This window comes from Castanea sativa, chromosome 8 (assembly GCF_040712315.1).
Source record: "Castanea sativa cultivar Marrone di Chiusa Pesio chromosome 8, ASM4071231v1".
NCBI lineage: Eukaryota > Viridiplantae > Streptophyta > Magnoliopsida > Fagales > Fagaceae > Castanea > Castanea sativa.
In genome coordinates this window covers 46,757,406-46,769,788 of record NC_134020.1, presented here as the reverse complement: position 1 = coordinate 46,769,788, position 12,383 = coordinate 46,757,406, and the positions used below count along the sequence as shown (strand labels likewise).

General features: G+C 34.2%; 1 protein-coding gene across 1 annotated transcript; it reads left to right on the top strand.

The window, feature by feature from the left end:
• The first annotated feature begins 7,757 nt into the window (after positions 1-7,757).
• On the top strand, positions 7,758-11,870 carry LOC142608442 (LEAF RUST 10 DISEASE-RESISTANCE LOCUS RECEPTOR-LIKE PROTEIN KINASE-like 2.4). Its single transcript, XM_075780222.1, has 3 exons — positions 7,758-8,513; positions 10,104-10,133; positions 10,654-11,870. The coding sequence occupies exons 1-3, from the start codon at positions 7,796-7,798 to the stop codon at positions 11,775-11,777; spliced, it is 1,872 nt and encodes a 623-aa protein (XP_075636337.1). The 5' UTR covers positions 7,758-7,795; the 3' UTR covers positions 11,778-11,870.
• Positions 11,871-12,383: the final 513 nt, after the last annotated feature.

Sequence of the window (12,383 nt, the reverse complement as noted above, 5' to 3'; positions counted from 1 at the left end):
ATAATGGGTTGGAGGTAGATAACTCCAAATCAATTTTGAGCTAAACTTTTATGTATCACTAAAGCATTTATTTTTTATTTTTTATTTTTCAAATGGAAATTGAGCATTTGACATTTAGCAATGGTTTGGACTCCGCTTGGACCTTGGATAGTGCAATACTTGCAGGAAAAACTTTACCTCCAAACCGGTTTAAATAAATTTCCTCCAATCCATTACATGGCGGTTAAAAACACTATTCTCATGTACTTTTAGTCATATGACATTTCTAATAAATCGTATGATTTGTTTAAATATTATATGTAGATGGTCTTACAAATCACCACATAGTAGGTTGAAGAAAAACCTTGTTTAGGCAGGCCCTAACCATATTATGTAATTTTCTTAGTGGTATATGGTCCATTAGATATATGATTTATATAATTACCTTTCAAGTTTCAATAATATTGGGATCAAATAATATGGATTATGGAATGGCATGAGCACCACATACTATAGGCGTGTCTGTGGAGTGTGGAGTAAGATGGCAAGTGGGTTGGTCAAGATTAGGTTTGGTTTAACTTCATTATGATTCAAGCCCTTTTTTTGAGTAATGATAGGACTACAATTTTTGCCACAATTTGCTCACGTGATAAGTCTTGAGTGGTGGAGTTGTGGACCCGCCACTTTTACTCCACCACTCAAGACTTACCACGTGAGCAAGTTATGGACTTAGCATTTTCCATTTTTATAGGGCAATTGATTGTTTGTTTTGTACCCAAATCACAAAGACCCCAGTCCACATGTACTCACGATTTAAACCAGTCGCAATGATTTCCACTACAAACTTTTGATTGGTCTGAGGTTTTGAAGAGTCGGGGAATTAAGTGAGTCTTCCACTAAGCTTGAATGGGGAAGATGAGTAGAAACTCCTCAATGCGTAGAGCACGTTTGAGAATTGAGATGGGTACCCCACCTATTTCAGCCTATTTTTTCACAAGTCTTTTATATCCACTTTCCAAGTGGTCAAGTACAATGTTAATTAGAGAAACCACATATTATATAGTGAAGAAAGAAGATAAGAAGTTATACAAATACGTTGTTTTAGTTTAGAGAATTTAGATTCTTGGTTGTGATTTTTGTTTTTTGCTAGTGAATTGGGAATTGTGCGATGGCTTTTATCTCTCTGTTTGTTTTCTTTGTTTTCTCACACCTTTCGCTTTTTTAGCTGAAGGAGAAGTAAAGAGAAAACTCCCAAAAATGCGAATACTTCAGCCAATTTTACTTTTCACAACTCTCCATTTATCTCTTTTAAACTCACCACACCCAATCATATTCTATATAAATGCAATCATGCTCTTAATATTACTTTCTCTAAAAATTTTAAAGAAGATGAACAGCAGAGACTATAATTTCTACTTTACTCATTCCAACGATAGCTCCCCTAGTTTTCCTTCTGAATGTTCAATTATTCAGGTCCTAGCTGTAAAAGAGCATTCAATGTGCCATTATAGAGAAAGGTAAAGATGTTAGAATTACACATGAAAATTTTGAAGTGCATGTATATGATGCTTGTAGCAGTTGTTACGGTGGAGGGGGGTCTATGCGAACATGACGAGGAGGGAAATTTTCAATGTGCCATTATAGAGAAAGGTAAAGATGTTAGAATTACACACACAAATTTTGAGCTACGTACACATGTATTGAAAATGCTTATAGAGTTCTTTGCATTTGCATATGACTTTCTTTACAATTTTATGTAATGATGCACAAAAATCATCAGTGAGCTCATCGGTGGGATGCCAGCCAAAGACCCTATGAAGGTCAAATCAGTGAGTGAGAAATTTCTAGGAACTCTATAGTGAGAGAGTTAGGGATTTTCTGCATACCTGGGAGAAAAAGAGGTTTGATGCTTATATAGTAGTGAACAGTGAATCTAGATCCCTTTGATGTAGAATCTTTCCTTGTTGAGAAAATCTTGAATTAGGGTTTCCAAGATTCTAGGGTGTCTTTCCATATGGGGAAGATATGGACATGTAGTAGGGTCTTTGGACATAATGTGCAAGATATTTCCATTTAGGGACCTATGCGTGGAGACTATGTAAAGAATTGTGGGGCCCATCACCTCTGTGTATTGGCTTGGCCACCTATCTGTCGACATGCCGATGAAGAGACGAGGATTCATCCATTCTTCATCTTTCCACTCGTTGTGCATTCTCTCATTCATTACCATGATGGATCTGAGGGACATTATGTGGTGACAGACGCACGGTTAGGAGGGTGCGTAGCGCATCCGTCGATACAGTGTGGATTGGACCATCGGCCCTTGAGAGTACTTAGCTAGATGGATAGAGAGGGGGTCTTAGGTTTGTCGGGATCGCTTAGGACAGATGAGTAACAAAATTTCCTACTGGAAGAAAATACCTTTATCATTATGTTATAGTAAATCCTAATACAAGTGTTTCTACCATTTCTGTTCATGCCATGATTTACTCCACTACAACAATGGTTTTAGCAAATTCATATTAGATTCAAAATTAGGTTATGAGAAATAGAAATAACTTTGTTACTCATAAGCTTCCCATTCTACAATAGGCAACTAGCTCACAACTAGAAGGTAGCTTATGCACCTTGCATAGTTATAAAAAGAGAACTTTCAACATATCTCCAAAGATCCAACTAGAGAGGAGTGGAAGACTGTACAATTTTCAAATCATTTGTTTGTCTGATCTTATACTTATCCACCTGAAAATCTTACTCTCTTCTGCCTCAATGTTCAATCATTCATCTTCCCTTAAATGCAAATGGGAGAAACAATAGTTTGCAATGTTCCATTGTGAAATTTATGTGTTTGATAATTTATAAATTCTATATAACCAAAACTTTTGACTTTTTTTTGACTTCATAAGAACTTGCCACGTAAACTTTAAAAACATCCCGATTGTTTTTAAGAACACGATAAGCCTCTCCACATTTTCGCCTAGCTCAAATGCATAGCTTCTCTCCTTGATGTGGAACCTTTACCTCTCACCTCTCTCTCCCTGACAATCCCCTCAAACCCTTCTCTCTTCGTTGTTCCCCTACCCCGACCTGTCTCCACGCCAGCCACCAGTCTTCTACAATTTTATTCTCTACCTCTCTTTTTCTCCTTTCCCATTGAGTTGTGATTGACTTTTTCAAGTCGTAATAAAAAAATACCATTAAGTTTCTCTCACCATCTATTGAATTTCAAAATCAACCAAAGCCTTAATGTTGGTACCGTCTAACCCAACCCATCGCTATTCCAATCACGCTAACCCTAAATTATAAATATGACCATGTATTGTTATAGGGCAAGACTTAGGTATAGTACTTTGGTGTTGTTCCTTAAGTTTCCCTCTTAAAATTCTGCTATGTGGATTTTTTTCATGGGATGGAAGTATATTTTTTAATTAAGTAGCCACATGGCTGAATTTTAAGAGGGGAATCTAAGGAACAACACCTAAGGTACTGTACCTAAGTTTTGTCCATTGTTATAACTCATGGAGGTACTATTTTCTATTCAATATCCTTGGATAATTGTTGCTATGTTTTTTTTGTTGATTTGTTAGGAATTTAAAAAGTGCCCCATGCATCATCTTTAATGCTTATTTACCTTGCAGGTTAGAGTAGAGGTTTTCTTCAATTCTTCTCTTGCTTTAAATATAACAGTCTACTATGTTTTCATATTTTTAATTTAACTTGAATAACATTGTTTTCTTGGGTGTATTGATGTGCTTGAATTGCTAGAAAGAGTGGATAACAATGTTGTACATGGGTAGGTCAATTGACAATAGAGAAATATCTTTCTCAAATTAAATAATATTCTTCCTAGACTTAAAAGTCTTATAATTCATTGAAAAACCTTTTGTACTTGGTCAGGTTATCAAATTTCTTAATTCAAAGAGATACGGACATGCTAGAATGCTCAAGGTTTTTAATGTCAGAGCTCAAACTCTAGGTATATAGTTTTATGATGTTTTCATCGCCACAGAGTAGCCAAGGTGTGCCGTTATGTGTTATGTGGAACATGTGATATGAAAGAATACACTTAATGGTTTTTGTATGATTGGATGTGCGTGTTAGGTGGCGTCATGGTTGTCAAAATCCCGATCTGGATCCTACGATCCTACGATTTTACGATCTCACCTGCTCAAAACGATTCAGATCTTTCAAGGATCTTTGCGATCGTTTAGGATCGATAGGATCACACGATTTTGACGATCCCAAACGACCTTTATTTCTTGTAATGTTTTTAAACTTAATAGATTGCTCAGTTGGACTTAAATGAAAAATAAAATCCCAATAGACCAAATTTTTCAACTCTAATGTAGAGAGTGTGCCAGTTGGATCCGAATAAAAAATATTCCAATAGAGTGTCATGTTTTGAGATTTTTGACCTCTTTAAATGATGCTTATAAATGAATATAGTGATGTATGGTAATTATATTAATGAATGTATAATTTATGTGATTATTTAACATACAAATGTTTATTTTTTTTGTTTTTTTCTCAAATAATATAGGATCTTACGATTTACGATCCGATCCTACGATCCACGATCTCACCTACCTCCTACGATCCTACGTAAGATCCCGATTTTGACAACCTTGGGTGGCGTCCCCTTGATGTCTTTTATTGAGTTTTCCAACTCTCTTTCCCTTCAATTTGTATTCTTTGAAAAGGGAGTGTGTACATCTTTTAATGTTGCCTCTCTTTTCCTTTTCTAATAAAATTATTTATTTAAAAAAAAACACTAACCTATATAAATTCTACTAAGATGTAGAAGAATGGTAATAATTTGAAATACTTTAGGGGAAGTCTCAGACTTGACCATGGGGTAGGGTGTTTCTAAATATTGTCAATGGAAGAACCAATGTGAATTCTCTTTAGAAAAAAAAAAAAAAAAATACATCTGGTTTGTAATTGTGTGGAACTTGCTATTAGGTGAGTCTCTATTGATGACTTCTCCAAAATCCTACTTTTTTGGTCCACAGGGGCCTTGAATGCCAATATTTTCTAGATTGTTTTATGGGAGCACAAATGCTACCTAAAAACTCATGGAAAGTTATTGGAGGGATCTATTGAGGAAGGTTCTAGTATGGGAAAACAGAGGTTTTTGGGTGATCCACAATATATTACCTAGAAGCTCTTTGCTTAAAAGGTGATCCACAAATGCTACCTAGAAGCTCTTTGCGTAAAAGGTGATCCACAAATGCTACCTAGAAAATAAGTTGTTTTAGCACTGATGTTTTCTAGTAAATAAGTTATTTTCCAAAAAACATTTTCTATTTAAAAAAAAATCATTTTCTTAATATTTAGTAGCAACCTTAAATAAGTTGAAAAATAATCTTTTAACTTCTTTTATTTAACTTGCTGTGAGATACAGTTGTTTTCCAATATATATATATAGTGAAAAACAATCTTTAAAAATAAACCATACTTTTTATGTTGCCTCTCTTTTCCTTTTCTAATAAAATTATTTATTTTTAAAAAAATACACTAACCTATATAAATTCTACTATGATGCAGAAGAATGGTAATAATTTGAAATACTTTAGGGGAAGTCTCAAACTTGACCATGGGGTAGGGTGTTTCTAAATAATGTCAATGGAAGAGCCAATGTGAATTCTCTTTAAAAAAAAAAAAAAAATCACCTGGTTTGTAATTGTATGGAACTTGCTACTTAGGTAAGTGTCTATTGACTTCTCCAAAATCCTACTTTTTTGGTCCACAGGACCTTGAATGCCAGTGTTTTTTAGATTGTTTGATGGGAGCACAAATGCTACCTAAAAACTCATGGAAAGTTATTGGAGGGACTTGTTAGGGAAGGTTCTAGTATGAGAAAACAGAGGTTTTTGGGTGGTCCACAATATATTACCTAGAAACTCTTTTCTTGAATGGTGATCCACAAATGCTACCTAGAAACACTTTGTTTGTTTCTACTTTGAAACTCTTTGTTTATTTCAGCGATGATGCTTTTTAGAAAACTAGTCGTTTTTCAAAAAACATTTTTTATTTTTTTTTAAATCTCATTTTCTTATGTTTGGTAGCAACCTTAAATGATTTGAAAAATAATCTCCTGATTTCCTTTAATTAATTTGCTGTGAGATAGAGTTATTTCCACACAAAAAAAAATTAGTGGAAAACGATCTCTATAAATAAGCCATACTTTTTATATTGACTAAATATAATTTTCTTTTGACTCATTTTTTCTAATACTACCAAATACTAGAAAATACGAAAGACTATCTTTACAAAATGTTTTCCATCAAAAAAAATAGAGTGCTATTATTACAATTATGATAGTTCATGTAAAATTAGAATGTCTTTATGTATAAACTAGACTTTCATAAGAATTAGCGACTAGTTGTTACAATTGTCATGATAGTCCATAGAGGAATTTTCATTGTGCCAAATATGTCATAATCTACGTACTATTCATCTGCAGCACTAGCTTTAGTTGTTTCATAAGTTTTAAAAATATTAGTACATTCTACGTATTTTTTAAATTATTTAACAAAAAATTAAGTTCTAAAATACTTTAAAAAATGTTAATTGTAATCAATATGATTTAAAAGATAGTTTTCAGCTTACAAAACTGACCGGATGAAAAAATATATTTTGAGTTATATAAATAGTAATTATGAATTAAATTGATGTAAATTTGACCCCATAATTTTTATTTTTTACTCCCCCACTTATTATATATGACCTAATTTGACATCAACTCTCTTATCATATCATCATGCATATCATAAAATTACATTCCGATGTATCATGCTTTGAAAAATAAACAATAAAAATGGAGATTGCAGGGAAAGTCACATTCATAAATATTCATATTTATTTGCCTTGAAAAATAAACCAATATTTTTAAAATAAGATTTCACTTGATTAAAAGAAATATAAACCAATTCCTTAAATTAAAAAAAGAAAAAAAAAAATACACAGCTCAAGTATAACCTTTCAAAGAAATGGCACTTACCCCCACAAGAGATGGATGAAAACTCTTTGTGAGAGTGTGTTTGATATGAACTTCAGTTTTGAGTTTTTATCTTTAATGTATAGTTTTTTAATACATTACTTTTTAAATTTTTTTTTTTAAGGTATAAGTATATTTTAACATACTTTCACCAAAAACTAAATAAGAAACAGCAAGGCTGCTCTCCAGAACTAGCTGTTATGAGTGAATTTATATGGATTTTGAGGTTCAGGCACTAAATTAAAATTGGGAGTTTAATGTTCGAACAGAAGAGGAATAAGTTAATAACAATAGAACTGGGGATGTGAATATGGGATTCCCTATATCCCATATGATATGAACTGCCATTGTTAAAGGACGTTGCAGGGTTGGGGGTCCCTAGGCGGAGGAGAATATATAGCATGTGAGCCGGTCATATCTAAGTTCGGGTTAGCTCCATTTGGGTTCAGACAAGCAGGCCCCCGTTTTTCATGGGCAAGTAAATCCACACGACTCTCTCCACACGTCTTCACGATTCAAACAATGCCGCACTGCTTTCCACACCAAAATTTTGACTGCTCTGAGCTTTTGAAAAAAAGAAAAGAAAAAAAAAGAGAGTACCGTGAGTCTTACTCTAATAATTTCAACCTGGTTTCACAAGTCTTCCTTTTTTCAATTTCCAAGTCAAGTACAAACAGACCTGTTAGAGAAACAAAATATTATATAGTGAAGGAAGAAGAAAAGAAGTTTAACAAATACTTTGTTTAAGTTTAGATTAATAGATTCTAGTTTGTGAATAGTGATTTTTGTTTTTGCTAGTGAATCAGGAATTTTGGGATGGCTTCTGTCTTCCTGTTTGTTTTCTTTCTTCTCTCACACTTCGTTCTGCTTCACTCAGCTGAAGAAGTACAGAGAAAACTCCAAAATTGTTCGCCATTTCAATGTGGGAAATTCGGTAACATCGGATTTCCAGTCACCAACATCCCACCCCCCTTTTGCGGTTTACTGCCAGTAATTTGTGACCAAACAGCTCCAACCATCCAACTGCCACAGGGACCGTGGAGTGGAAGACCATATGAAGTTATAAACATCTCTTACACTAATTACACCACACAAACCATACGTATCAGGGACCTTTCGCTTTGGGAGTACTTGAATACCAGTAAATGCGAATACTTAATCAATTTTACTCTTCCAAATTCTCCATTAATCTCTTTTAAACTCACCACACCCAATCAGACCCTAATTAAATGCAGTCGCACTCTTAATATTACTTCACCTACAAATTTAGAATATATGAGCTGCAGAGACTATAATATCTACTATACTCATTCAAACGAGGCTTCTCAGAGTTTTCCTTCTGGATGTTCAACTATTCAGCTCCCAGTACAAGAGCATTATTCACATAAAGCTGAACTGAATATAACTGCTGAGTTTGACCTTGAAGTCCATGTATCTGATGCTTGTAGCAGATGTTATAGTAGAGGAGGTCTATGCGAGCTTGACAAGAAAGGAGAATTTAATTGTACCGTTACAGAGAAAGCCTTTCAGAAAGGTATAGACATCGGAATAGCACAAAATTTTCTTGTCCTACACACACACATATTGAAAATGCTTAAAGATTTCATTGCATACAAGATTCTTTACATTCTTATGTTATAGTAAATACTAATACAAGTGCCGATACTTTTCTGTTCCATGCCATGATCCCCTCCTCCACAGCAATGGTTTTAGCTAGTTCGTATCTATGATGCACGGACGTGGCAAAATGGGCGCTGCACCCGCGTCCGACGCTGCTTGCGCATCGGTGCCGCGTCTGAGTTTTTTTTTTTGGGATTGGCGTCGACTCAGCTCCGATTCGCACCAACTTGGCTTTGACTCGCGCCGAACAGGGCCGATTCGGCTAGAATCGGGTCGTATCGGCCAAATCGGAGTGTATCGGCCGGCGACCGAAACTGACCGAAACGGCTGAAATTGGCCTTGAGTCATGCATTGCACTAGTAAAAACCTGAAACCTAAGCATTAGCTGTCCAAAAACTGAAACCTAAGTCTTACCGTTGAGTTGAAACCCACAACTAAATTGAGAGAGAGAGCCATATTCCACAACAACACAACTGCTACTCTATTAGGCCTGGGACAAAGTGAGTTTTAATATAAAAAGACTGATTACCCCAAAATGCCCTTTGCTTTGTATTCTATTGGACCCTTTAGTTGCACTCAAAGTCATATGGCTGTTTTGGTCATTTTATCTGATATTTGTTGATACGTGGCATGATTAGGTGAGACGTGAGAGTGTAGGACATTTCTTTTTTGTTTTGCCTTCTTCTTTCTTTGTTTTGTGTTTCTTGCCTTCTTCTTTCCTTGTTTTGTGAATCTAATGTGTTTTTTAAGAATATTTTAATGGTAAAAATATATTAAAAATATTTTTAATAATTTTTTAATCGCCGCACCCGCACCCGAATCAAAAAACACACCCGTGCTTCATAGGTTCGTATTAGTTTCAAAATTAGATTATGAGAAATAGAAATAACTTTGTTACTGGTAGGCTTTCCATTCTCAAATAGCTCTAAAAAAGAGAGAAGTTTTTGCATCTTCATAGATATATATATATATAGAGAGAGAGAGAGAGAGAGAGAGAGAGAGAGAGAGAGAGAGAGAACTTTCACCCTGATATCATGTTACTATGAAACAACAAAGTTTTATAGTGAAGTTTGTGTTTGATGAATGTTCCAACTGTTATAGTAGAAGAATTTTCATTGTGCCAATTTGGAGGAAGGTATTGACACGGGAATTTTCAAATTAGCAAAAATTCTTATAAATTTCGTTGGTTTCTATGTATTAATTATTCTTAATATATTTATATGACTTGCTGCTATTCTGTTCTATGCTACAATTCACATATCGCTCTTCTGCGGCACTAGATTTAGTAGATTCAGATTGGCTCATTCTTTTAGGAAAATAGAATAGATTGAACTCTTGTTATAAAATCTATCAGATAAATCTAGACCGAAGTTCATTGCTCTTTCTTAAATATTGTTGAGATTTCAAAGAATACCAATTTTGCTCTGTCAATATGTTGCACTAATTTTTATTTTATTTTTTATTATTCAACTAATAGTAATGTTCTTTGCTGCTTTTGATACAGGGATTAAGAGTTTGAAAGTGATTGCTATAGGTAACATACTTCTTTAATCAAATCTTTTTGTTGATACTAATATTTACATGTTTGCTTGGGCAGCCTATCCTATAGAACTGAAATGATTCCCTATGGAAGTGATCTAGTGTGTCTTTAAAACTTAAACTGTGACCTCTTTTTAATCCCTTCTCACAATGTGTCTAATTATCAAATCTTCAGAGTATTATTCATGCAATAATATAAGGTTTCGTTATTAGTTTTGGTAAAGGCTCCATTTGCTCCGTTTTTTTATAATTCAATATCATGTACTTGTATGTATGGAATCCATCGGTACATTAGCTAATTTTTCATAGATCATGATTTTCCTCCAAGGCTCCCTATATCCTTTATTCTGCTTATAATACTGGATGCCAAGTCATCCTTGGCATGTCCTTCTTCATTGTTACTATTGTGTCACCACAAGAAAATGCAATTGAGGTTCAAGACATTATAAATATGTAGTTTGAGTTATTGTCGTGTCACCATTTATTACTTCATAACCTCTATTCTTTTATTATAGCCACTTCGTTTGCTGGAATTGGAGTTTTGATGTTTATAATCTACTTCTGGAGAAAGCTCTCATCAATTAAAGATATTTGGAAGAAGGAAAATCTAGCTCATCAGAATGTCGAGGCCTTTCTAAGGAATCGTGGACCTCTTGTTATTAGAAGATACAGTTATTCAGATGTCAAGACAATGACCAAGTCCTTTAATGATAAATTAGGCCAAGGGGGCTATGGTAGTGTTTATAAGGGGAAGTTACAAGATGGTTGTTTTGTGGCAGTGAAGGTTTTGAATAATTCAAAAGGTAATGGAGAGGAATTCATTAACGAAGTTGCAAGCATTAGTAGGACCTCCCATGTTAACATTGTCACTCTTAAGGGCTTTTGCTTTGAGGGATCTAAAAGAGCTCTTATCTATGAGCTTATGCCTAATGGATCTCTTGAGAAGTTCATATATAAAGGAAATCCTTCAAGTTCTAATCATCAATTGGGGTGGGAAACATTATACAAGATTGTTATTGGCATTGCACGAGGCTTAGAGTACTTGCATAGAGGGTGCAACACACAAATTTTGCATTTTGACATAAAGCCTCACAACATTCTTTTAGACAAGAACTTTTGCCCAAAAATTTCTGATTTTGGCCTTGCAAAGATATGCCCTAGAGAAAAGAGTATTATATCAATGGTCGGTGCAAGAGGGACTATTGGGTATATAGCTCCCGAGGTATTTTGTAGAAATTTTGGAGGGATTTCTCACAAGTCAGATGTCTATAGTTATGGAATGATGGTTTTAGAAATGGTAGGAAGCCGAAAGAATATTGATGTTAGTGTTGATTTAACTAGTGGGATATATTTTCCACATTGGATTTACAAGCATCTTGAACTAAATGAAGAACTAGGACTGCTAGGCCTTTTAAATGAAGGAGATGAAGACAATGCAAGGAAGATGATAATAGTGAGTTTGTGGTGCATACAAACTGATCCATCAAACAGACCATCAATGAGTAGAGTGGTGGAAATGTTGGAAGGGAGTCTCGAATCTTTGCAAATCCCCCCCAAACCTTACTTGTCTTCTCCCTCAAGATCATCGATAGGTTCTTCCACTGTAATGGTGTCAATGCAATATGATTCTATGTACTAAAATACACCCCTTCTTTCAAGGGAAAGTTTGAGTCTAGGAGGCAATGAACTTTGTGAAATGTATTTATTTCTAGCTTGTCAATGAACATCTTTTCTTTGTTGATTAAAATATTTGATGAAACTTGACTTTATGGCCTTCATAGTGAATTAGTAATGCCAAAAGTCTAGAAGTATTTGAGAACTATGGTTTTTGTATATTTGGGAGCAACTTATTTATTTTTTTACTGAAATTTTTTGTTGAAAGTGTGCTAAAATATAATTAAACTTTAAACAAGTGAGAAAAAAAAAAAAAAAGAGCTTTTAAAAAGCATATAAAAGTCAAAAAGCAAAATGTTAGCTAATAAATTAGTCCCAAACATACAAAATTACCCATACTAAGGCTTGGGTATAAATATAATTCAAAACTAAAAGGAAAGTTCTATGTTTTTAAAAAAAAAAAAAAAACCACTCGAAAAACTTTTTTCCTAAAAATTAGCACACATCACGTTTGATACATTTTTTTTTTCCAAAAATTAGGACAACAACTTACTACTTTTCAAAATCCAAAATCTTAACTTCTTAAAAATATTTTCTCGTGTAATCTCATTAACAACAGTCAAATTTAGAT

Bases quoted from the DNA above. Each gene is read 5' to 3' on its own strand.
- LOC142608442 (XM_075780222.1), top strand. From the start codon at position 7,796: ATGGCTTCTGTCTTCCTGTTTGTTTTCTTTCTTCTCTCACACTTCGTT. The intron at 8,514-10,103 runs GTATAGACATCG...CTTTTGATACAG, and splicing joins AGAGAAAGCCTTTCAGAAAG to GGATTAAGAGTTTGAAAGTG. The intron at 10,134-10,653 runs GTAACATACTTC...CTTTTATTATAG, and splicing joins TTTGAAAGTGATTGCTATAG to CCACTTCGTTTGCTGGAATT.